Source organism: Numenius arquata, chromosome 10 (assembly GCF_964106895.1).
Source record: "Numenius arquata chromosome 10, bNumArq3.hap1.1, whole genome shotgun sequence".
NCBI lineage: Eukaryota > Metazoa > Chordata > Aves > Charadriiformes > Scolopacidae > Numenius > Numenius arquata.
In genome coordinates this window covers 10464666-10492255 of record NC_133585.1, presented here as the reverse complement: position 1 = coordinate 10492255, position 27590 = coordinate 10464666, and the positions used below count along the sequence as shown (strand labels likewise).

Here is a 27590-nt window from a genome sequence, read left to right as displayed (position 1 = left end):
TGTAGTTATCCATAAATTGCAGTCTCAGTAGCCAGTCTAAACCTTAGAGAGGGAAATACTAGTGACTAGAAGCAACAAATCTTAGAAATCAGACTCCAGGAGTACAAAACATTAAGTTTTATTTAATCAAATTTAAGGCTCGAGAAAAAAAAATATATACTGAAAGTCATTCAGAAAAGCCCTCTCAGAAGAGGAGGCAGAACCTCCCCTTCCATTGGCTAAACAAGGTTCAAGCTGCATGATAACCCACAGGCAGTAGGGGGAAGGAAGAGGAAAGGATGGAACGGGGAGACAAAAAACAAGGCAATTCTACATATAAGCCAATTGCCACATCAACCCTCAACAGTCGATCCACATGGTACTGTATGAAGGTCACCAAAATTAAAGACCCCTTGAGAAGAAATATTCAGGTTTTCAGGAGGCAACCGAAGGTCCTTTGGTCACTGTATTTTTTTCAGTCCTTATATTCATCCTCCTCTTCATGTACAGGGAAACTGTGTCCAAATGCAGGTATATTTAATAGAAACAAAAGGGCAGTTGCATTGTCAACCATACTGACAAATAAATACATTGCTTCACAGAAATAAACTGTGCTTGTTTCTGAAAATAATAATAAAAGTGATCACACTGAAAAGTTTCCTTCTCTCAGTCTAGTTATTCAAGTCTGATCTCATATTGGACATCTTCATTAAAAACCTTGTTTCCATTGTAGTGTTTGTGGAGTCGTTCCAAATGCAACCACCGAAATCTCAACATCAACAATTTATCAAACCTCCCTGTGTGAGATCATTGAATTGTTTCTCCTTCAAGGCTTTGGAAGCAGGCTCACACCCAACTGCTTTTGCTGACAAGACTTTTTTAAACCATAACCTAAATCTTTAGCCATGAAGTCACTGCAGTTCACCAAAGATGCTAAATATAACTACAGTAGAAAGCGTTAAGAAAGCTTTCCCATTCCAAGTCTGAAATTGCACTATCCGTGTGTACCACCAATGGGGGTGGCACTTCAAAACATCTAGGGATAGGGCAGCCTAGAGTCCCAGGGTTTTAAAAGTGACACTCAATAAGCAGAGAAGTTTGTCCACAGTGAAAACAAATCACTCCACGAATTTAAAGATCCTCTCTTGAATTCAGTTCCAAATAACTGGAGCATTGACACAAAGCCAGTGTTAATACAACCAAAGCTAATAAGAACAAACTGTGGAAAGACAGCACTTCAATTAAATTCTGTTTTGCATACAAACAGTACTTCAAAAAGAAACCAAGTATTCATTTGTCTTCAGGCAACTTGGCAAGATTTGCAGACGCTGGAATCCTGATCCATGACACTTGCTCTTGTCAGCAGCTAATTTCAGTGCACAAACTCCATGGATATCTTTGACACCATGACGGTTTTCACCAACTGCTGAAACGATTCCCCAGGATTAGGAGATTTCTGTATCAAAAAGTGGCAAAGGGAAATATACTCCCCTAGATGCAATTTTCAATGCAATGTTTTACAAATAAAAGGTTAAAAATAGAAAGATCCTTCTCCAATTTTATTGGATTATTGGATTATTTCAGATAACCCTAACAGAGTAAGTTGGTTGATGAGGTGTGGTAAAGGTGTTGCAAAGTTTCAAGCACCAGAGTTTAAAGCCAAGGTTGCTGGACACTGCTTTGCTGTTTGCAAAGTAGCAGTAACAGCAGCAAATTTTTTGGCTGCTCTTAACGGACTAGATTCAAAATATAAGTAATACAGGCCTCAAATCCAAGGCTCTACAAAAGAAATGCCTCTTGCTCTCTGCTCAATGATCTATTGTTGTTGTTTCCTCATTGTACGTCAAAGCTAAAAATAAAAAAATAAAACATTGCTGCACCTGTAGCTATTTTACTTTCAGGTTTCTCAGATGAGTAATAGCAGACCGTTCTCTGCTACTGTAAGGAAATCAGGCATCCTCAGACAAGCTTCCTTTTCCTGTTGTGTCTCAGTCACTGGCCAGAAAAAGAACTATGAAAGCTGAACTGAAGTACACAAGAAGTACAGCATTTTCTGTGAAGTGCTTCACAGATTAAAAGCTAGAAGGATGTCTGGACAATCAATACAGACACAAAGATTCTTACTGTTGATCAGCTTTTGCCAGTGAAATGTTCATTAATACACGCATAATAGAAAAAAGGACATCAGAGAGCTATTTAAAAGTTCAGCTTCCTAAGAAAGCCGTATACTTTGGAAATACAAGTATTAAATCCTTCAGACAGACTATATGCAGTAAAATATCATTATAAAAATATATACTTTTCTAAAATTTACACTATGTTAGGCACTGTAAATAAACCTGCTCTCCCTGAAAAAATTGGTGTCACTGGAAGCAATAAACAATGTTATTTATATAGCCCACAGTAAAACTGACAGCTATTTCCAAGAACTTTTTAGTCACATACTTCTATCTTAAAGCTAAAAATACTCCGACAAAGTCTTTCAAAGAAGACTGGAACTCTTACTGAATTACAGATCCATCTATTGTACCCCCAAGACGGGAGGGCAGGAAACGGAGAGTTTAGTTTTCTTCCAATAAAAATAAAAATTACTTCAGCGGGAGCAGTTCACTTTGATGCAGAAAATTACAATGAAGAAATCATTCCAGTTCACCATACTGTGACTGGCATTTGAACCAGGTATCTGAATACAAGCAGAACTAATGATTCAACAGCTTTACAGAAGGTTTGAAAATTCAACAACTCATTTTTCACTAAATGTATATTTCCTCATTAAAAAAATGGATTTCAGTAGGGATCAATGCTGCATTTAAATGTTTTTCATCAGTCTTGATATTAGCAGTCAGGATTTGTGAAGATCAATATAGCAGTTGTGAGAGAAACTAGAGGAAAGGCAAAAACCATCAACAGCCAGCATAAGCGTGCTTGCTACCTACAGAAACAAGCTGCATTTTGCAGTTTCTGCAGACAGAACTTTTTAAAGATATTACTGATCAATAAAAAGCTAAGCATTTTTTAAGGTTTTTTTCTTCTATAAATAAAGAATATTTACACTTTTTCAGACAGGAAACAGCACCAGGGATTCATACCCCCTTGACCAAAATGGAGATTTCTAACATATAATGCTACAGATAGTCAGATTCTTCCCCTCTTGAGAAAAGGCTTGCATTTTTAAAATGGCATGGGTTACTCAAGCTCTGATGCTGAGCACAAGTTCCTGCTCCTGAGACATCTATGTTATTCCCAGTCAAACAGAAATACCCCTACTTCTGCACAACTGAAAAATCAATTAAAGAACTAGACAATCTGTGACTGTTTTTTTCCAATTTCCAATACCATGAAGACTACAGTTGCTGGGTATCTTGCCAAAATATTACTGGATGAGTCTACTGTAGAGATTAAAATGATTTCAAGATTCTGAAGAAATCAACACACCTTCTGAAAAGATTAGATTTTGAATTGATGACAGTCGGGAGTGAAAACAGAGCAATCTTCACGGCAATCCTTAAAGGAAAGATTTTACAGGAGTTTCATGTCTCATTGTTACAATCTTTATCATCTGTTCTGCCAAGATCTTGAGAAATTCCGTTTCTTCCTCAGAGATCAATGCTGGTTCACTGAGATGTCTCATTAGGAAAAAAGGTCAACAGACGTGTATTCGGAGATATTTTGTACCAGCTTCTAACAAAAAGCATGAGCAGGGTAAAATCCACATAAGGCTTTTAATAACAGGAGTATTTCATGGTCTGTGCATTTCTTCCACATTGGTGTCCAACCAATAACTGAAAAATATACTTTTTTTCAACACATGTCTGTTTTTATATTCAGAAGGCATTACCTGCCTTTACAGCTTCAATATCAGAAATCAATGTCCTGGCTAGGAAAATCCCAAAAATCTAAAAAGACAAAAAAACAAACCATTTGTGAGATGAAACATTTGTACCAGTCCACAAGAAGTTTTTAAAAATTAGAGCCTATTACCATTAGTAGTTATTGCACAATGAGAACCTACTTCTTATGTGTTCCTATTACACTGTACTGATGTCGGTGCAGCTACTCTTGTGAATAAAGATATGCATTCATAAAGTGTTTGCAGGTTCAGATACCATTTCATGGCCAGGACGATCTATCAAAGCATGGGTATTACTAAAAAGTAATAAAGGTAGAATCTTACAGAAAATAAAACTCATGAGAAAAAGATATTGTCATGTAAAACTCCAGGAGCATTCAAAATAGTAAGCATCTAGATGCCCTAGAGCTGGAAGAAATCCACTTAGCCAAGTTTACTTGAGTCTTATAATACTCAACACTTACCTATTGCTAAAGCTACAAGTCAGGCATTTTCATTCATTCCACAACTTTGCACAATCCAGTCAATTTTCTGATCAAGTTTTTTAAATACATACAGAATGTACAGTTACCTATGCTAAAATGAAAATCTTCTCACAAACAGTAGTGAGAAAAGTCCCAGATTATTCTGAGACATTTAAATTTTAAAAATTCTCACTTTCTAGACAGGTTATGTCTAACTCTCAGTCCCACCATGAAATAGTTGAGTGCACAAAACAGACCTAATTTGAAAATACAAATGACTGAAAGTGGTTTCACAGAGACTCAGAACATGAATAAGAAGAACAACATCAAATTATTGTCAATCACCAAACTGCAAAAAGATTTTCTTAAATATCTTCCTAACTGAAGGTGGTGTTCTCAGGACAGCATCTCTCAAAGCCATGGAAAGACTATCATTAGATGGTAATAAAATATCAACAGCCAAGCAACAGAGGGCAGTATTGCCATGGCTGGGAAAAGGTATTTTGCCAGCACTCTATGCTCAACTATTTTCAGTTAAATGGAAAATACATTCTGTAGTAGATTTACAAGTTTGTTATTTCCCACTGAAGTGAAGCAGTATCATAGCAAAGAAATTTCGGTAAGTGGAAACAACTGCCACAATGAAAGCAGGATTCACTTTGAAAGAAGTAAACTGATATGTTTTACTGAGAATTACAGTTCTTTTTCTTTGATGTACCAAGCACCAACAAGGTACTGGACAAGTCACAGCAACTCCTTCACCTGGGTCTGCTAATGTCACATTTGCAACCTGTTCACCAATCTCCCTCCTCTTCCATTCTCAACTGGTTTTGAGCAGTATGCTACACGTCACCTACGGCCAAGCTGAATGGCAATCTTAGCATGAAGGATAGAATTGTATTTTAGTGATTTCACATTTGTGAGAGAAGGCTGTAGTTTAGACCTACTGAGTAGATGACCAGATCTCCACTCCCTCATGGCATATTAAAACGTAGGAAATATATTATTGTATCACATTATTATACCAAATGATCATGTATTAGCATATTGCTATATTAACATATAACAATATACATCACAATCATTATATACTGTATCTATTATAATTGTATTGTATTTTTATAACAACCTTCATTGCTTTGAGGCACATAATTTCAACAGAATTAAATTAGCTGATGACAGATATTTTCACTGTCCCCCATCCTGATATTTGTTTTTTCCATACTATTCTTATAACTAAAAAAAATCCAGTGTCAAAATATTTACTGTACCTCTCTCCCCACAATGACTTTTACCTTCAGCAGGTCTGTATCTGCAAACTTGAAACATTTTTTCAAAGTAGCATAACAAAACCAACTAACCTGGAGCAGTGAGATGGCTATGAAGACACCTGCAACAATGTAGATATTTCGGGGTAACCAAGCTTCAAGAGCAAGGATACATCCTTTGACAAAAATCTGATTCTCCCATTCACTCTTGCTCTGAATGTAGAGAAGAAGAATATTACTTTTTTGCTCAAGTTTATTATAAGATCAGTCAATCACATGACACAGCTAAACTAATGATTTGTCACCTCTGCAGTAATGTTTTTAACCAGACTCCAGAAATACATATATGCCCAGATTAAATCAGGGAGTGATGTTGATGTTAGTATCTTCCAGCAAATCCTGCTATTAGAATACTTTAGAATTAGCAGATAATAGCATTCAGAGTTAGACTATTAGAACTAATAACTGAAATGCACATTTGAAATGCAAGTCCTACCCCTTTTTGAAACACACCTTTCCTTTTACCTCTTCCATCACTTGTTTTCTCCACCCTTCCACAGTACAAGTTTAAACAAAGGAAAGTCTCTACTTGTGGTATGATGTAGCACAGTCAATTAGTTCCCAGAATTTTAAGCTGACATATCTATCAGCAATTCCACTATTTTTATAGTTTTGCCTATGCAGGCACAGAACATGAGAGAGAGAAGGGTCCCAGCACCTTACCTTCTTTCTGACATCATAGCCACACTGTGTATTCACAACTTTTTGCTGCAAAGCAAAAGAGATTTAAAATAAATCAATTGAATTCTACTCATTTCTGATCACAGGAAGTTTTTCAGTCTTTTAGATTCACAGACAAATCACGACTGTCAGAACCAGCCATTTTAAGAAGCATTTTTAGTAAAAACGAGAAAAGCACTAGCAGAACACAAGAAAAGTAATGACAAAGCAGAGATGTATACTAGCAGGAAAACACCCTCCACCAGAAATCCCAGCTTCTTCTATTGCTTGGCTTTCAACTCCACAAGGACTTTCTAGCATGAAGTGTAGCAACTGTATTGCCAGAGTACAGGTAAGACATCTGCATTTCCAAGCTCAGTTTCATGTTAGTTATTTCACAGAACACCTCAACATTGAGGTAACAATAAAGGTATCAGGCTGACTTATTTACACCTCCAGTGGAGAAATATGCCTTGCAACTCCATCATTTCAAGTGGTATACAACTTGCTATCCCGATCAGTTAAAACAAGGAACAGCTGCAAGCTCGAACCCCCTCAGTTGACAGTTCAAAGTCTCACATACAACCCAGCTCCAAGATATACCTAAGTCTTGAAAACACTCCAGTTGCAGATTCAAGTAGGAAAACCATAAACACCTTCCAGATGACAATCCCACACAAGCCAGTGACAGTATTTATCTCCAAAGACATTTCTTTTCAGACATTTTGTTTTCTCTGTATGAGACTTATGCAAACATATCTATTACACAATTTTAGCATAATTTACACAATGCATAGTGAGTTATATTGAAATATTAGGAGTAGAATCTCATATTAAAAAGATTTAAACATACTTATGTCTCCTTAAATACAGCACCAGCAACAGAAAAAACATCAGTGGAAAAGTAGAAAATAATTACTGGGGAATATGAACATGGAATATGTCCCTGACAAAGTCTTTCCTTGGATGATTGCAAAGACAATCAAAAGCCTTAGCATAACCTACCAACAGCTACTGCTCCGCATGAGGATTGCTGGACTGACTTTGAGCTGTAACTATTCCCACCAATACTATATAGCGTTATATGTTAGTTCCCACCTCCACATTTTGGCTTCCACTGAAAGGGTCAGATTCCTAAAGTTTAATAAACAGCTCTAACCAATAAGCACCTAAATCTTGCCAAACCCAGAGAATTGACTCAAATACTTTAAAAGGAGTTTGTGCACAAGCATTTTAGCTGTTGATAAACAATCTGCAAATGGAGTTACTCGTACTGTCTGGCAGAGGGGTGGTGCAACATAAATTCTAACTGGCAATAGATAACAGGTTCTAATGATAATAGATAATAAATTCTAAATTTTCAGCTGTATAACAGGTTGCCTCAAAAAATGATGGAACAGAAACATGAAAAGAGTTTGTCTGCGCAACAGTAATTTTTGATCATTCAGAAGACCTTTTAAAGCCCTAGTCATCACACCATATTCAGGAAGTACTTCCTTTCATAACTCTCCAACAATATCAGAGTAATACAAAGCCAGGAAACAACTTACTGCAGGATCAGGTATACAACAGGAAAAAGGAACGCCACACTTCTCACGACTTTTGCTTTCACTGCTGCAGTTAAAGTATATGTTAAAATCCCAGTCATCTGGACCTTGGGCACCACAGCAATGGTTCTGCAACAGATAAACACTCAGCACTTGAGGGTATTTTAGAGACAAGTGAACAAAACATTTGTTCATCATCTTTCCTTTCTCTAAGGCTGTGCAGAATCAACAGCAACATCACATTAAAAAAAACAAAGGTAGTCAATACTGTGGCTCTATGAAATCAAAGCAATACATTTGGCACACTGCTCCTGGAAATAGGCGTCAGCAGAACAAGCAAAATCATTAAAATGACATTAGGTGTAATTGATAGATGTAATCAGTGTACATCCATAAATTGTGCAACAAAATAGTTCATGCAAATGCTTTGTACCCCATTATTTCCAAGTCAACAAAAATCATAAAAACTATAAGGTGGTTTCTTCAAATTTGTGACTCCATCCTTAAATCTTCATGAATCAACAGGTTTTCTTCTTCTTCACTGTAAAAAGTGAATCCAAACATTTGTGAGTATACTTCTTTTCTTTTAAATGAGAAGGTTTTCATATCCAAATGAATTAACTGGTAAAGTCTCACTATCGCAAAAGTCAGTCAACTCTAGAAGTATTTCATCTAAGTCTCTTGACCTAAACAGTGTAGTGTAATTACCACAATTGCAGGTTAGGGAAATCCCAACGTTTCAAGGAATGTTCAATTCCTGGAACTAATGAAAGCTAGTTTCTTATTAAGTTATGCTTTGCAGTTTACTGGCCTGAATATTTAAGGGAGCAAATCTTCCCCTATAATTTGAGTACTTGAAATGTTACACCATCACACAAATTTTCCTAGTACCTCATGAAGTTCCATCCTCTTAGGATCTCTCTATCATTTCTTCTCTGCCCACTTCCTGTATTAACCTAACTGTCTGTGAGACCACCAAAACTTGAAGTCAGTAAATGGATTCAGAAGTTAAGTTGTGACAGACACGGATGTGAACAGAGAACAGAATTGTTTATACAGTTTTCACAGGAAACATGACTAAAGAGCTGAACAGAATAGTCAGAATAGAAAACACACCAAGAAAAAAACCCATGATTTAAAGTCACTAATACATTTACCATGAAGAAAGTAAAACAGGTTCATTTTTGTCTTTCTAGTCCCTCCTCCCTCACACTTAGACCTTTGTGAAAAGCCACACAACCGCTAACCACGCTAATCTACCTCAGTAAGGTACAGGCCATGAGGTCACTTACAGGCCTAGAAGTTATAGAATTAGCCAGATCAAGGAGCTACCTACAAAAAGCTCTCTGGATCCCACGGCACCAAGGACAGAATAAGTCAGCCTAAGGAGTGTGGCTCCTTAGAAGATGAGCATCAGTGAGGCATTTGAACACACTGCTACACCTTGCTGTTCAACCCTTGCTAATTAGCATTGTATAGTTCCCCTCCTTCCTCAGGACTTTCAGGTATGGATCAACAACAGGCTGATTCAGATTTTTCTGGTCTTTCCTTTTTCAGCTTTATTAGCTTGTTAATCTGGCCAGTGAACTCCTTTTAGTAAGCTCAGCCTTTTATTTTCATTGAAAAGTACTTAACTGGAGTTCAACTGTAAATCAGCTTAGTGTATTAGCCTGGCTGACTGCACTGAAACTAGATAAACAGAGAGAGCAACAACAGAGTGGACAACACTGAGACAATTACTGGTGTTGATCATGGCCAGGAGCTCTACCTTACAAAAAGGTGCCCTTAGCACCAAAAGCTAAAGCAAAACAGCACTGAAATCCACCCAGGCAACTTAGAGGATGCTTCCACAACAACAGACATGGGAGTGAATGAACAGGATAGGTAAACTACTGGTAATATGCAGGTGACCAAAGTGGTATCCACTCTAAAACGTGCTTTGCTATCAAACTGAGTTGTGAGTGCAGATTTCTAAATATGATCTTCTAAAATATGGAAGACAGAGAAAAACAACCTTCTTTCCTAAGGGGAAAATATATATACATATATATATGAAGGAGACAACCATTTTACCTCTCCATGAAGTATGAACATATGTACTGTTTCTCTCCATATATATTTTTAAACCACTGCCCTGGTGGAAGAAGAATCACTCTCACTGGTTGTTTCCTGGGCATGATCACAAAAGCAGCTGATTGAAAACCACCAGGCCCTTACTAGCACAAGCCTTGTCCTCTCCTGATGTACATCACTGTCTTCCAGTGACTGATGATTTTAGGACCACAGGAGCATAAAATTTCAACCTTCCTTGACAACAGCCTGACTAGAGGCTAGTCTTTCCCAGTTAACAAAAATCCTCTTTTGCTTCAAGATGAGTTGCATCTCAGAAGATAAAAGGCCCTGTGCCACACCTCTGTATAAGACTACAGTGCCTCCTAAAATAAGAGTGCAGACTACTGCAGGTTCCGTTACACAATTTTTTCAGGATGAAGACTTTTTTTGTTGCTCACTTCTCACTTAAACTGGTCCAACATTGACCAGAACAGGGGAGCAAGTCAAGAAGGTCAGAAGAGAGATGGATGCTTGGCAGAGCTTCCGCATTTGCGGTTAGAACAGCACTGCATCTCAGAATATCTTGCCTCTCTGATACTTTCAATGCAGAAAGAGCAAACCAGCCCATCTGTAACATGGCACTATTGGCTACAGAGTATGATAAATCTGTAACAAAAAGGAAAACTTCCAAATCTACCTATTCTCCTAGAACAGATACAAGAAGTGCCAGGATATGAACTTACGATTTTCTGTAGCGAATCAATGAGGTTCTGGAGGTCAATATCATCTCGGTAGGACTTAATGTTATTCTCAAAGAATTCCTTGACCCTGTCCCTCACCCAGTCCTGGAACAGGAAAGCCAGAACTGCCGCTGCCAGCTCCAGCAGGAATATAAACATAATTGCTCCACAGAACTGTAAAAAAAGTTACAAATTAGAAAATATCCATTCATTTTGAATGCATCCCTACTCCAACTCCACCAGAAATGGACACAGAGAAGTAGGTTAAAATTCTCAATCAGTATAGATAGCATGAGAACACAGCCTGTTAAATAAGAATACGATGTAAAGAAACACCCAAAAGGTTGGTTTATCTTTTTGATTTGGTCACCTGAAATCGACAGTAAAATGAGCACTGTGAAAACAGTGAAAACACCAATAAATGAGAATCTGCAGAACTGGGCTAAAGTAGTCGTGATGCTACTTCTTGGATTGTTTCCAGTTTTATAGTGTTTTATCCAGCTTAACTGTTTTCAGATCTGAAGCGAAGAAGCAGCCACAGTACAAAAACAACTTGTTTAAGAGATTTCACATCAGCCACCAAAGACCAAGTTTTGCCCATCAAACGTTTAGAAGAAATTAAGGGTTTTTTAAGTACTTTTTAATAGAAGTTTTTAAGGGATTTTTTTCTCCTAAGTCACTATACCATCTCCTGTAGTAATTCCTGACTAAATACATTCCAGAACATACACAGCATTAGATTCTGGTATATATAACAACATCACTGTATAGCAGAATGGATGAAGAAGGGAAGAAACATTTTTCCAGAAAGAGGAAAATATACATTGGAACCTACACTGCTTTTACTGTCATTACTCAGCGCCTTGTTATAAGTTTACCATATACATTGTAACAAACCAAATTCTATAAGTTACCCATCACTCCCAGCTTTCACACACACAATAACCCACTTGTATTATTATATTACTTACAAACTTCAGCAGGCAGATGTTTTCTCTCAGTGCTCCTACACAACCAGCAAATCCCAAAGTAAACATCACTATTCCCACCACTAAGACAAGCACCACTGGGTCCAGACCATGAAGACCAGTGACCTTTGTCAGATCAGACAATACACCCTGAAAGACAAAAAACAGGAAAACGGGTGACCACTATAAGCGTATTTTTCATTTAACATTCCTCCTGGATGTCCATGATTTCCACATGATTCCAAATTAACTGATTACAAACCCTTGAGCTCACCAACAGCAACCCACATGGAAAAGTCTTGTAAAATGATTATTGACAGTCCCTACTCTCTTCATCCTAGCTGAGGAAGTATTAATGCAAAGTTAGAGCTATTAATTTTTCTAATAAGTAAATCCAGTGCAGTCTCCTAGGTTTATTTGCAAAACAAGCTTCCACAAGATGGTGCCAAAAGCTTAACACTATCACTGAATCTTCATTTAGTTTCAAGGCAAAAGAATTAATGCTTTTTGTTAATTTGAAATGCACTAATCAGAAGGGCACCCCAATTTTAAAGTCCTTAAAAGAAAATATTTTTTCCAATTCTAATGTTTAGGTGGCAGAAAGGGAGAGACATTCTAACTACAAAGTAGGTTACAGGTGACATTTTAAGGGAGGGGAAAAAAGAAAATCTTGTTTTGGTTTTCAATGGAACCAGATTTTTCCTCTCAACATTTTAGTTACATCCTTTCTAGTCCTGAATAGTCATAGAAATGCTCTGCCAAAATCTTGCAAAAATACAGAAGTATACTCTAAATATTTCCCTTTCACCACAGACAAAGCAGTATTTTCTGTTAACTACCAGAGACACCACTTACCTTGATAATAATCTTACCTATTAAGCCTGTCTGCCTAGATCTCAGGACAGAATTTCTAGTCTATGGAAATGTTATGCTAGCGCAGTGACGCCCTTACCATTTCTAGATTAGGTTTTAAAGAAACTAAGTTTATACACCAGGTGCCATTAAAATTCCATCAAATACATATAATACAAGGTTCTCATGTAATGTGCAAGAACAAGATGCAACATGCAGAAGACAGAGGGGACAAACTGCTGAAACTCTTAAAGTTAATGAGAACTATTTGTAGGGACATCCACACAGCCTTGCAATAGTCTGAGTGTTCATCATACACTCAGCACCAATACACAGACATTTCAATAAGGAAATACTTTCCCTTTAAAACAGAGAAATAACAAAAATCAACACAGTACAATATCCCATAATTAAATGTTTATAAAGGGAAAAAAACAAAAGATAGTATATTCTTAAGCTAACCAAGTTTAGCGTAAGAGAAAGATACCAGAGAGACTTGTAAAGTAATTCATGTAAGCAGTCTAATTCTGCCAAGGGAATGTAAATGTTCGTCTTGCTACTTATGTATTTGTGCTAGAGTTAAGTGCAAGGAATATACATCCTAAGAGAATACCTTGGAAAAATCCGTATCACTTTGTATTTAAGTGCTTACTTAACAAAAACGTCTTCAAAATACAGCATTAGAAGGAAGCATGCACATGGAGAAACTCCATCAGCTGTTGAAAAGACACTGATTAACAGTACTAGTGATACACACCAGATCTCGTTAGAGCTGTTAATTTGGTAACAGCAAGAGAGAGTTGTTTTTACCAAAACTGCTTGAAGGGATGAAAAGAAGAAAAAAAAACCTGAACTGTAGAAATCAGAATTGTCTTGCAATAATTCATGACTAACAGCTGAAACAGTCTACTAAAAAGTGGTTTTAGGAAGCAATATCTTTTCTAGTTAGTACCACCAGTGATACATTTCCGTTCTTACAAGCTGTAAGACCTCACAGCCAACTGTCAAACTTGGTCTACGGGGCTAATTATGGTAGTTCCACCTAATCAAACCTTGGCTCAGACCTCACAGTCAAGGAAGACGTGCCAAGATTAGCTAGGCTAATTCAGTGTCTTTGTAGAACCAATACACTACGAAACCAAGCACTGTGCAATCATGTTGAAACTTTCACAACTATTTCCAGCTATCTCCTTCCCACACCCCAACTCAAGCTTTTTTTTTTTTTCCAGACAGACAATCTCACTTGCCCAAGCAACATCTTTTGGAAGAAAACTTCCTCTGATCAAAGCGTGTTATGAAGAAGAGTTGGCAGGAACTGGGTTCAGATGTTGCTGGTTCACAACAGTTTCTTCATGTTCATATTTGATGTTTACAACATTTTCTTTTGAAAGAAGGTTGTGGGGGTTTTTTGTCTAACAAAAGATGTTAAGTGAAAAATCCTGAAGGAAGTAAACAAAAGAATTAATTCAAGGGACTATCTCATTCCACCTTACTCAGCTCTCTAAGGAAGCTTCTGCCTGTGCCATCTGCAGGATGGTAAAAGCTCTTTGAAGCTGCCCTTTACAACAGCACCTAGATTTTCTGCAGGTATACAGAAACGGAGTCTTATACCTGAAGTCAGTTTCAAAAATCCAAGAATAAAACTCAGCCTTTAAGTCTTCATTTCAGTCACTTCGAACAGTAAATTAAGAGTTCAACTGTACACACTTAACTGGTCTTCCACTTTCTTTTTATGTTTGTAAGCATTATGCCACCATCTCAACCGAAGTGTGTTGGCAACAGAGGGCAAACATAGATTGTCCTTAAAAAAAAAGTCTCTAATACAGCTCATTAACAAATGCCCAACCAGTTACTGTTTTGACATACACTAGTATGGAAACTACAAAATACATCTGACAAGGACAGAGTTGATTTCTTATAATGAAGTTCTGTAAACTGGATGTTGATTATCACAATATCACAGTGCCACTGATTAATACGAGTTATATGCACATACCTTTAGACAGTTTACCTACCTCTGTGTATAAATACAAAGAAAGATCAACAAACTAAAGAATAAGCACACTTAATCATAGAATAAGTTAAGATTAGAAGAGACCTGTCTGACACAGGGGAGCCCAAAACTGGACATATTACTCCAAGTGCAGCCTCAAGCGTGATTAATATTGTTGGAAGAAGCCCCTAGCTCAACCGCTGGCCACACTGGTGCTAATATAGCCCAGTATGCTTTGGCCTTGACATGAAGGCACACCTGATAGTCAACTTCCTGATCAACAGGAGCTCAAGCATTTTCCTCACAAAGCTACTTTCTAGGCAGTCAACTCCCAGCCCATACTGATGCCCAGGGTAACTCCATCTCAGGCACAGGATTTTGCATTTGCTTGTCTTTTTTTTTTTTTTTAAATAAACTTTCATAAGGTTCCTGTCAACCCACCTCTCCATGCTCTTGAAGCCCCTCTAAATAACAATCTTGCTTTCCAGTAGACTGACTGCTCCCTCTCCATTTGTTATTAGCCATGAACTTACTGGAATGAAGTTACGCTGACTAGTCTTTAGTTTCCCAGATCTTCCTTTGTGTCCTTCTTGAAATGGTTTTAATGATAAAAAAATGTTTTCCTGATGAGAGGGCTCAGTGTTATTCACCTTGTTTCTATTAACAGTTTATTGTAGTTTACTTTCTCTTAGTGATTTTTGCAGTAGGACTTGGGTGACAGATATTAACATATATCCTGTTTTTATTATATAGGCTTTTAAAATTTTATGCAATTTTACGTGACTGTTCAGTTAAACCCAGTTATAAGATAAGGATAGGCCAATTAGATAAACTAATTAAAGAAACTGGATTTGACTGAAAGAGGGAACGCAAGTCAGTATGGGTAACATTTTTACCAGTGTTCTCACTTTGATATATTATCAGCTAAAAGACGTACACAATTTATAGCCAGATAAAAAAGACTGAAGAATCAATCTGAAGTGTAGACCTAGCGGAAAAAGAAAAAGACATGAAAAAAAAACAGAGAAGTTAAAGGGACCCAATGTACTTCATGTTGCACTAAAAGACAGGATGTTCAAAACTCTTCCACCACCTGCAGTTTATCTTTGGGTTTATCACTGCAGCACAGCTTCTGGAATGTTTTTCCTCTTACTTCCCATCTATTGTTCACCAAGATGTTTATCTGTAAACAGACAGATCCATACAGGCACTATGGCTGAAGAATGGCACTGGTATTAAAGACTTCACACACAGCACAGAACAACAGACATGAAAAATAATGTGCAGATTTCACAAGCCATTCAGAAGTTCAAAACCACAGGAAAAGCTTTGAAGCACTTATTTGCAAGACAGGACAGAGAGCAGAAATAGTTCAGGCAAAATTTAAGAAATCAAGACACAAAGAGTCTGGTTTTGCCATTTAGTGTACCATAAAGTCCATTTGGCAGATGGTGGTTATGAGCTAATCATTTCCAACCGCACAGATCTTACATGCTTCTTTACAGAACAGAAGATAATGTCTGAACATGACAGAATACAAATTCAAGACAAGTTTAGCACCCTCCTGAAAGGGCCGGAAAGAAAATCCTTTTATAACAACAGAGCAGGAGGTAAATGCGTTTGTGCGTGGAGGTGGCTTACTATACATCAATGGTATCACTATCACTAATCTAGTTATGAGAATGTGTACACACATGTAGGGAGTGGGGAGGAGGAGAATAAATACCTCAGCATTAAGATTATCATAAAACTCTTCCACTTCCAAGGAGTGGAGGAATCCTAGAACCTCTCTGTATGTGGGTAGCTGCTGTGTACAAGCACTCTGATTACAGAAATGTTACACTATGACAGTAAAAACAGCGAGGGCACCTGCCCTCCACTTTTAATTAAGATGCAGATCAGTGAATCTGCTAGTCATTGTCACTTTTTCCTACTGCTTGCAGTAATACTGAAGCCACACTTTTACATTCATAACAAGAGAGTGAACCATTCATTTCGATACCTATACCATCTCTTTTCTTACAAGAGGTGAACTCTGTAGGTACACGCCTGCACGGACTTCCTCTGATGGGGGAAGTTACTTAGCTGAAAGAAACCTTTGCCAAAAAACAGCTAGATCCTGTTCCCCGATTTTGTTCCTCTACATAGAGACACAATCACTTAAGCAACTCCATGGGGAGCAAAGTGGAAGACAACAGATGGCCTGAAGACTGGAATCCTTCAGAAAGATGATCCCAAAGATGCATGGGGTTTGGGGTTTTTTTGAATATAAAAAGATATCTTTTACATTCCTCCCAAACGCTTCTTGTTTTTAATAAGAAGCAGTGGGCAGATAAATGTATTTTAGAGAACATGCTTTCAAAAGAGAACCAGTTCATAAAGACTATTCATAAAGGTTAAATTGTTCCTAGCAACCTGCTATCAGAAGTTTACTAAAAGGTCTAAACATCAACGGCCACAGCTTAACACCTGATCAGGGACAAGAATGAAACTCCAACCAAACTCAGTTTATATCATCTGAACATGGTCCTGAGCTCAGATGCTACATTTAAACCTTTGCTGCTTCCTGAGGAAGTAGTTTTACTGGGGGCAGGAGAAGGCAGCCACCAAGCAAAGTAAGATCAGACATTTCTACCCTTACCTTTTCACTCCATGCCCACAGACCAGCCGCAAGGAAGGCCACCCCAGCTAGCTAAAACAAAGAGAAAAAAATTTATTAGATACATTCATCAACAAATTCTTAAACACTTAGCCATTACCACTATTGCTCAAGTAAAACAAATATTGTCTGTGATCTCAGACAATAGTCATGGGACATTCCTCCCCATGAGTCAATCTATTGCAAAAAGGATTTACAGCACTTTTATTCCATAGCATTCTTGCATTTTATAAACTACTTTTAAAAGTATTTCAATTTGAAATAGCATGCGAGTAGGAGTTATCCTTGTCCCAATGACTTCCTCTAAACCTTTTGTCTACACATTAATGAAGATTTCAGAATATTTAATGCATTTTGAGGTTATTCCCTATTTAGTCATTTTATAGTACCACCCCCGAGACAGTAGCCACATTCAACTCTTCATAACTTCACAGTATCAAGGCTCATTATATTAGCCTCTTCTCTAATTAGATACAGTTTGTCTTCTGAATCTTTACTTTGTTTTAAGCCCTTTTGAATTAAGCTGATGTAATGGTCCATCCACTTACTTTCAAGAAGCAACAAATCTAATTGACAACATACAAACCCTACACCAATTTATATGTTTGTATAATAAATATTTCTGAATTATGTTCATCCAAATAAAGCAAGAGATCCTTGTTCTAGTCTTTTATTCCCTTTCTCCATTCTCATGCAGTTTGTCTTTAAAATCCAATTTCAATAATCAAACTAACATGACTTCTCTACAAACTGAGGGCAGCTCCTCCTCATTACTTAAAATGGTATTCTAGCCTGCTATGTCCATGTAACCTTAAAAGACACTGAGGTGCTGGAGCATGTCCAAAGAGCAACGAAGCTGGTGAGGGGTCTAGAGCACAAGTCCTGTGAGGAGAGGCTGAGGGAACTGGGGTTATTCAGCCTGGAGAAAAGGCAGCTGAGGGGAAACCTTATCACGCTCTACTGGTACCTGAAAGGAGGTTGTAGCCAGGTGGGGGGGGTGTCGGTCTCTTCTCCCAAGAAAGAGGAGATAAGACAAGAGGAAATGGCCTCAAGTTGCATCAGGGGAGGTTTAGATTAGGTATTAGGGTTGTCAAACCTTGGAACAGGTTGCCCAGGGAAGTGGTTGAGTCACTATCCCTGGAGGTATTTAAACAAATGCAAATGTGGCACTTAGGGGCATGGTTTAGTGGTGGACTTGGCAGTGTTATGTTTATGTTTGCACTCGATGACCTTAAAAGCTCTTTTCCAACCTAAGTGTTTCTATGATTCCATATAAATGAAGAGGCTGCTTTTCCCCCAAGCCTTATACACATTGACTAGTAAATTCCAACAATTAAAAATATGCCTTGAAAAAGGGGCCCTTTCCTCTAGGAAATGCAGCACCTCCCATGAACTAAACAAGCATTACAGGCAATTCTCCACAGCACAGGGAAGAAGCAAAAATGGGGCCTTCTTCCACAAGAAAATACATACTTAGATTTTAAGTACTGCTAAATAAGTTAAATTTCCAGATGTTGTTTAATAAGCAACAGCACAATGACTACTCATCTCAGACTCCGAATATGCTAAGTACATTTAAAGTGATGATCTGGATTAAAGCACAACTTAAAATCTATTAAAAATCACATGGATATGAACCGGATATTGACCCAGACTACCCTTAACTCAGTGTTTTTCCAGATGAAAAAGCTAAACAGAAAATAAATAATCAAGAATCAAACTTGTATGTCATTAAGTTCCACAGTGCACGCAACTGATGCACCCTTCACCCTTTCTCATTCCAAATGCTCCAGGAATGCTGAGAGACAGGTGAAGACATCGGGTATAATTTGCAGTAATGAGGGTAAATTACACGTAGACACAGCTGGATCTTTGGGGAATTTTTCTAAAGAAATGGGGGAGAAGGGGGAAGAATTGGGAAGATACACATCTTCCACACTCTATATACAAACTAATGTTAATGTAACACTAACACTATCCTATTGGGTGTTAAATAGGGTGTCGTCTTCAGACTGGCTGCCTTTCATTGTAACTACCATCTTAAATTGTAACAGATTCTTGATTAAGTAGATTTTTCACTAGTATGCTTCATTTTCACGTCTCAACACAAACGTTGCCCTCATGTTTTTATAAAGCGTTCGGTTTCACAAAACTACACTGTTTTTGCAAAGTTATTTCCACGAGCACCTATGAGCAAACTATCTACAAGTAAACCAGTTTATCAGCAGAAAAATAAACTTAGTCTCATAGAATCAACGTGGATAAATCTAAAACTTAATTCAGGTAAGACAAGTGATTCATAATTCTCACTAGAAGCAGGCAAACCACACACACTAGGTTTCTTCAGCAAAAAACAGTAAAGTATGATGTACTTGAAGAAACAAAGCGATCAGCCACTGCATTTACAACCACAATTACCAAGACAACCAATTTGCAAGGAAGCACAATGATAGTATTTAAAGCAAGGAAATCTCGTTCGTTAAATAACTATGTGCAAGGTACTTCAAAGTACCTCATTGAAAACTATTGTAAAACACACCATGGTGATAAACCACCTCAAAAGTTAGCATGACTGAGCGCACCCAATACAGAGTTCTAAAGGGAATTAGCACCAGCAAAATACCCTCCCTACCACTCTTGCACAGAGGCATTCAAGTGACTGCTATAAGGCAGACCAGGAAACTGATGCCGTCTGAATTGAAAGAAAAGTTTTAACCTTTATCAGCTCACTGAACTGATAAAGGGTCACGTGAATGGGAGAGCAGGCAGCTGAGAAATAGCAATGCTAACCAAAAGTATTCCCAAAGGGAGAGTGAGCAAGCCAGCTTTTTCAAAAAAGAGGCATTTTGAAATTTGCCTTTCACCAGAATCTAGATGATGTATAAGCAAGAACAAACTGGATTACCCATCTCGCTTCTATGCCAGACAGTCATTTCAGCCATATACTGCACGAAAGGTTAGATGGAAACATACACAAAGCAGCTCAATTCCACCCCTTTGAACAGGAAACTAAAACTAGTAACCAGTATTTGGTCATTTCCTGATTTAGAACTGAAAAATCCACATTATTAACATATTGCATCAAGCTGTAAGCTCTGCTCAGGAGACATACGCTACTGACGTCAACCCACAGACACCATGCACAAGACCACTTATAGCTTAAGCATTATCTGTGCCCAACCACACTTTGAGTTTCTTTCACTAGGCTATTAGAATCACCCTACTAAACGACAAAACACGTATAATTTGTTTCTCAAATCTAGGTTGCAGCTAAACATAATTCTTGCAAGACAACCCTTGCACACAAACTGATTTTGGGTCAGCCTGGCTCGAGGTCTGATTACAAGCAATGAGAATGCATTCCTTTTGTAAGCACAAAAAAGTTACTCTTACAGAGAACACTTTTCACACCCCCTGGACAATCCTATTTTACACTAGCTCCACCCATGCCGGAGCAATCAGCAGCCTACAGCCCTTCCTTCCTACCCTTGTCTCTTCCCAGACTTTTCCTCTCAGGGTCAGGAAACCACCTGGTGGTGGATTCTTTCCCCTTCCTGGCACAGCCCTGCTGTTTCAGATGTTCCTAAAAAACAACATACATGGCAAAAGCCAAGAAAATCTTATGCTAGCCTGGGTCTTCTCTTACTTTTCAAAGATGAGCTCAGAATTCTTTTCCGCAGCTTAAGAGAATTTTTGCCCTTCATCATCATGTTCAGGGCAAAATTGCCACATCCCCTATAGCATGCGTGAAAAGTTTTGGTTTTTTTTCTCTCCAAAAACCCTTGAGAGCCACACACAAAGCTACAGAGCATTAGAAGAGAAACCAAGATGACAGCAACTAAAAGCTATTTTACCCTCTCTCAATTCATCTGAGAGACAGCAAGCTCACATGTAACCTAAAAGGCTTTGGCAGAGCACACATGCAATCCTTCATTTCACTGAAATAGCTATGTCCTGGCTGAGGTGCAATTCTTGGACTACCCCAAAAAATCCTTCAACCGGAGACAAAGAAGCAAGCACCAGAGACAGGCAATTGAGGCACCTCCTTTTATTCCCTGGGCCTTCCCAAGTGCAGGCTGGAAGGCATCCAGCAGTGCCGCACCCCAAGACAGGGCACCCCTCCACTCCCCCTGGGGTCAGTCGTCCACCCCCTGCCTCCTTCCTCCGCTTGGGCCTTCAGAAGACCCACTCTATTGAAAAACAACTCAGAACAAAAAGGTGCTCTTCACTTGTACTACGGCAGTCTTTTGATTTCATTATGACAAATGAAACTATTTGGAGGAAAAAAAAAAAAAAAAAAAAAGAAAGCTTTAAAACTCAAAAGGAGGTCCATTCTTGCTGTAATAGGGTAATTTCACTTAAACTTCTGAGCACTCCCCGCAGGGCTATTTTAATGGTTGCAATACTGCCTCATCACTACTCATTAAAACAAGCGTACTTTGAGAAGTTATCTTATTAGTAAGCTTAAAAAGCAAGATGAAAATAAAGTAATCCCACATTAAAATGCCTTGAAAGACAGAGCCTTCCTGTGACCTCCGTTCCCTTTCTTAAAAGGCAAAGTCAAGTACAAAGAATAGAGAAATGATTTTGCTAGCCAGTCCTATAAAACTAACTTAAAAGTCAGCAGAACTGAACCTTCCATTGCCAAGTTGTCCATCTCAGAAAAAAGACTGATTTTTTAAATGAAGATTTACAGATTTTTAAGGGCTGATTAAACCATGAGCTTGCTATTACCAAAAACATTCACATTTTTCCTGAGTTCAATATTTTGTTCCATACCAATCTATGTTAACTGTACTTGAAACATGACACAAACTGAAGAAAAGTAACCACCCACTAGAAAGTTTAAATATTCTGTAAACTACTAAGTCACCACATGCTTTAATTTTAAAGCTTATACAGTCACTCATATTATCTTTAGGGCTACAATGGGGAAGTAAACATCTGTATTTAGTAAGCATTACAGATGAACAGATGCAACTCCTTATTTACATGCAAATTACTCGACCCGTGAATAAAATGTGCCCTGAGTTGAGACACTGGTGAACTAACATAATACCTCCAGTAAGGGCTTAAATAGGCAAAAGGCTGTCTGCACTTATCTACATCTCATCCCTCATACCGATTATGTAGTGGCCACCCTCACTAATACAAACACAAAACAAGCTTCCACAAGCACCTGCCCCACAAGCCAAGAAAAGTGAATCAAGACTAACATTCCCTCCTTAAATGCTGCTTTTTCAAGTCATGGCTACATTTCCCTTCTGTTTATCACCAAGTCAGCCTGACAATAATTCCTCAGCAGAAGCCTCAGACCATCCATTGAGCAAGCTACCAAGACTACTAGTACCTGTTCAGAAAAATCAATTCCTCCAGCCAACAGATCAGCTGAAATATACAGGCTGCATTTCTAAGTCTCCTCGATTTTTCTGCATTTCTTCTTTAAAAATGATTCTTTAAGGTAAAGAAAAATCCTTGGATGTCCATCATTAATTTCAAGAGAATACAGTAAAAAAAGAAATTTGAAAAAAGTTAAATGTAATGACTCAGCAGGGAAGGAAAATAAAAAGAGATAAAATTATTCCTGTGAAAAAGCAGAGGCAAATTCTAGATAGTCTTCCCAGTAAGGAAAAAATTTCAAATTTTCAGAAATAGTACCAGACCCCACTTCATGAGACACTCACTAGAAAGAAAGCAGAGGTCTATTAATGAACAAAAGAGTCTGGCAATTTCTCACATATCCCACACACTATCTGCTGAAGAGCATCCACCCAGTTCCAAAGTGATTTCTCTGAAAATCTGAACAACTTGACGAATGTTACTTCTCATCGCAACACACTCCACTACAGGTACATGGGAGTTGTACTATATAGAAGAAAAATAGCTACAGAGCCGGTGGCCTTTGAGCACATGCTTTTTGATTCATGAGGCCATGATCGGAATCCTCAATTGCTAGGGGGAAACAGCCATCAGTAAAGAACATTCGAACTATGGCAACATTGTGGCTAATTAACTCTTACTGGAAAAAAGTTTCTACACAAGCCACAGGCTTCTTTTCTGTCCTGTTACCCACAGAAGGATAAACTCCCCTGGGGCTTAATGCTACAGTGTCATATTAAAACATTGCACTAGTAAACAAAATGTGGTGACAGTAGCAAAAAGTTCAACAGCAATACTCAGACACTGCAGTCTCAGTATTACTTGGTATTCTAATATCCTTATAACACCAAAGTCAGCAGAAAATTGACGAGTAACAAAGCTCACAAGACTCCCAGCTCTTCTCTTCATGCAGTGATTTCCTACCCTACAGGTCTTGCTTTCAACAGAAAATTGGGCCAGGTGACCCCCAGAAGTTCCATCAAACCTAGATTTTCTATGATTCTAATCTAACATTAATTCAGAGTTTTGCCCATCATATATGCAGCTTTCAAAAAAAGCTTTTTTTCTACCTTAAATACTGCCAAAGCAGCCAAGACATGCAGAAATGCCAACCTAGTTTACCAAAAGTTTATGTGGATTAGTCAAGCAAAATACCAAGTCATTATGGACAAATACGAAAGAGATTCTGCAGCTTTCAATTTATGTTCAGATAATAAACCCCTTATTTTACTGAAGTAAAATACAGATTTGGGTTAAAGATTCTATATATCAAATTGTAGGTAGTAAAAAATTGACATGGTTTAGGAATCACAGCAAACAAATAGAATAAATATAATCTTCTCTAGCAAGACTACTGATCTCCGACAAGTCAGAATCAGGGAGTCAATTTTTACTCTTAAGTTGCTTCAGCTACATACCATACTTCCATTCTTACTATCTGATCTTTTCAGCTTTGAAAAAAAATTCTAAATATCTTTAGAAGTGGCTATCCATACTAAGAAATTTCAACTCTGAATCAGAACATTAATCTGAGCTGCTAGCACTGGGCAAGTCACTGTATCTGCACTTCTTTCTCCATGACTACTCATTCCTTTCCATGGCTGCAGTTCCCATGACTTCAGATGCAAACTCCTAACATTTGACCTGCAAGTTCTGAAATGAGCCATCAAGTTTATCTGAACTGCATCCTTACCTTCATCTCTCCCTCACAGACACATTAACTATTTCTAATGCAATTCTATACACTAACCTTTGAATTGCCTTCTTTTCCAAGGTAATTAGGTGCTTCAGTGATCTTGACCATTATACACTTCTAAAACCACACACCTGTTTTTGCACCCTTTTCACATTCACAATTCTAAACAAACATTGTAAGCAGGTTAGTCCCTAGCTAAGTATTTCAAGACAGTATCAGACAATTTTGCTGCCCACAGAGCATGACATTTACGATCTTGATTATGTTGTAATGCCAGCTGTTGACACATCTCTGAAGCAGTTCCTTTCTTCTCTTCTGCGTAGTGTATTTACAGCTACACTACCCCAACACAGAGATTAAAGATGAACTGAAAGGAGATATTAGAAGACACTTCTCTTCACAGGGAAGCAATTTAACGTACCACTTAGGCGCACTTGAGAAAGGGAGATTTAACCTTTGCCCACACACAACCAGCATTTAATGGCCTCCATCGTTCAAAAGACAAAGGCCATGTCAGCAACAGTAGAGACTATACTGTTTTCTTTCGACAAATCCTTTAAGCAGATCTTTGCTTTCTCCATTAAAAACAAAACAAACAAAACAATCCCAAGAAAACCAGTTTTATATGCTTCACTACATCTTTACTCAGAAGGTAAGATAGGAGGAAGGGATAAGGAAAGGAAAGATTGTGAGGAATCATTATCCATATCATTTTCAATAATAATTATTTTCTCACATGGGATAGGCTTTTTCAATTCCAAAACACCCAGGACATATACATCAGCTTCCTGCTTTCAGGTAAATACTTCAGCCTACTCTCTTAAGGAAATATGCAGGCAGTTAATAAAACTGAGGTATGCCTAAACTATTACAATCTTTATAGTACTCACCCAGAAGACAATGTTGTAGCTGAAGAGGAGGTATTTGTACCAACAGCTGACTTCTGCATTAGAGTATCGGTAATAGTGCATCTTCTATAGCACAGCGTCTGCACAGAAAAGAAACGATGAGAAGAATTAGGCAGTGAAAGATTTTTAAGAATAAAGCATTTTTTTCCATACCTCTTTTGCTCTATTGAGAAAGGGACTGTAGTAACATGTACCGTATGCCAGAGGTACGTTCAAAGTCAGCTCAGAAACTTCTGCTGACCCTAAACTCCCTCTAAGTATTTGTTGCTTAATAATCCTATCTTCTTTAAGCACCCTTATGTAGCAACAGGGAGGGACACCCAAAAAGGAAGCTAGCTATACAGTTAGCCTAGGAAGATCTGCATCAGCAAGTTGAATTCATCTGCTCATTCCTTCAAAACCATTCTACTTACACCGACAGCTGCTTAGACTTATGCAAAAGTCTAAACACCCATCCTATGAATTGCACATCCAACAACCCAGCTAGAAGTGGTTACCTGGAAAACCTACAGACTGCTAAATACAACAGGCAGTTGTACTCTGTCTTTTCCATACTTTAATGTTTCTTTACCAAATCAGTCCCCCATAAGAGGTTTTATTCTCAAGAACAAAAGCCTCATCATTAAACAGCTGATCTGCTCTACCAAGTTTGGTTTTCTGGCTTCCTTACAAACACTAGAGATAAGGTTCAACTGAAACCGTTGCTCAAATATTTCAGAGAACTACAGCTTTTCAGAGTACCATAACTAAAACACCTCTGCAGAAATGCCATGCATAGGAAAAAAACAGAGGACAAGCTGTTAAATCGAGAGCTGGAGCAGGGAAGACAAAGCATTCCCACAGCCCTCGCGTTCTAGAGAACTGACCACAGGACTGCTGCCTAGGACAGACAAGAAGCAGTTCCACATTTCAACCCTCCACTCGAGGTAAATGTCTTCCTCCCATAAGCTGTCAGTGAAAGGCTTGCAACAGGGAAGCAAGCACAGAATTTTCAAACACCTCATAACTGAGAAAAAGACTTCAAGGACTATGCTGACCTGGACACTCACAGACAGCATGCAAAAACCAAGCCTACCCATCAAAGTCTGGAACCAAGCACCATGAGTCCCTCCTTGGTCCAGACACATCCCCTGTCCCTCTTCAACCCTACACAGGAAGTTTCTTTGCTGCCAAATCAAATGGAAATAGTTTTCAGAAATGCAGAGACTATGTAGAAAATCTAAAGAGGATGTATTTCAGTAGAATACTCCATAGCTTTAAGTAGTTACGGAAAAAAAATTGGAAAATCATGTGACCTGGCACAATAAAGCAAGCCACCGGGCCCAAGTCACAGAAGGCAAAGGCAGGGACTGGGAGAATGAAGAACTGCCCACTGTAGAAGATCAGGTTCGAGAACATTTAAGCAACCTGAAGGTGCACAAATCCATGGGACTTGATGAGATGCACCCGTGGCTCTCAAGGGAACTGGTGGATGAAGTTGCTACACCAGTATCCATCACATTTGAGAAGTCATGGCAGTTCAGTGAAGTTCCCGCTGACTGGAGAAAGGGAAACATAACCCCCATTTTCAAAAAGGGAAAAAAGGAAGACCTGGGAAACTGCAGGCCGGTCAGTCTCACCTCTGTGCCTGGCAAGATCATGGAGCAGATCCTCCTGGAAACTCTGCAAAGGCACTTGGAAAATAAGGTGATCGATGACAGCCAACATGGCTTCACTAAAGCCAAATCCTGACAAATTTGGTGGCCTTCTACAATGGGATTACAGTGTTGGTGGATAAGGGAAGAGCAACTGATGTCATCTACCTGGACTCGTGCAAAGCATTTGACACTGTCCCAAAGTCAGAGACATGGATTTAACAGAGGGACCACTCAATGGATAAGGAATTGGCTGGACAGTCACAGAGTTGCGGTCAACAGCTCAATGTCCAAGTGGAAGCCAGTGACAAGTGGCATTCCTCAGGGGTCAGTACTGGAGCCAGCGCTGTTTAACATCTTTGTCAGAGACATGGACAGTAGGATTGAGTGTACCCTCAGCAAGTTTTCCGATGGCACCAAGCTGCGTGGGGCAGTTGACATGCTGGACGGAAGGGACGCTATCCAGAGGGACCAGGACAGACTTGAGAGGTGGGCCCATGCAAACCTTGTGAAGTTCAACAAGGCCAAGTGAAAGGCCTGCATGTGAGTTGGAGCAATCCCAAGCACAAATACAGGCTAGGTAGAGAATGGATTGAGAGGAGACTGAAGGACTTGAGGGTGGTAGTTGATGAGAAGCTCAACATGAGCCAGCAATATGTACTTGGAGCCCAGAAAGCCCACTGTATCATGGGCAACAAAAGAAGCATGGCGAGAAGGTGAAGGGAGGTGATTCTGCCCCACTATTCCGCTCTCATGAGACCCCACCTGAAGTACTGCATCCCGCTCCCAACATAAGGAGGACATGGACCTGTTGGAGCAAGTCCAGAGGAGGGCCACGAAGATCATCAGAGGGCCGGAGCACCTGTCCTACGAGGACGGGC

General features: G+C 38.7%; 1 protein-coding gene across 2 annotated transcripts; it reads right to left on the bottom strand.

Moving 5' to 3' along the window:
• TSPAN14 (tetraspanin 14) lies at positions 1-25138 on the bottom strand. 2 transcript variants are annotated; one of them, XM_074154445.1, is made up of 8 exons: positions 25058-25138; positions 17075-17125; positions 11592-11738; positions 10624-10794; positions 7832-7957; positions 6285-6329; positions 5655-5774; positions 1-3875 (listed from the first exon to the last, which is right to left on the bottom strand). In XM_074154445.1, the coding sequence occupies exons 1-8, from the start codon at positions 25136-25138 to the stop codon at positions 3804-3806; spliced, it is 813 nt and encodes a 270-aa protein (XP_074010546.1). In that variant the 3' UTR covers positions 1-3803. The 2 variants fall into 2 exon arrangements, with proteins under 2 accessions (XP_074010546.1, XP_074010547.1); XM_074154446.1 differs by lacking the exons at positions 10624-10794; positions 11592-11738; positions 17075-17125.
• Positions 25139-27590: the final 2452 nt, after the last annotated feature.

Bases quoted from the DNA above. Each gene is read 5' to 3' on its own strand.
- TSPAN14 (XM_074154445.1), bottom strand. From the start codon at position 25,138: ATGCACTATTACCGATACTCTAATGCAGAAGTCAGCTGTTGGTACAAA. The intron at 11,739-17,074 runs GTAAGGGTAGAA...TTTGTCTTTCAG, and splicing joins TGTGGGCATGGAGTGAAAAG to GGTGTATTGTCTGATCTGAC. The intron at 6,330-7,831 runs GTAAGTTGTTTC...TTTGCTTTGCAG, and splicing joins GTTGTATACCTGATCCTGCA to CAAAAAGTTGTGAATACACA.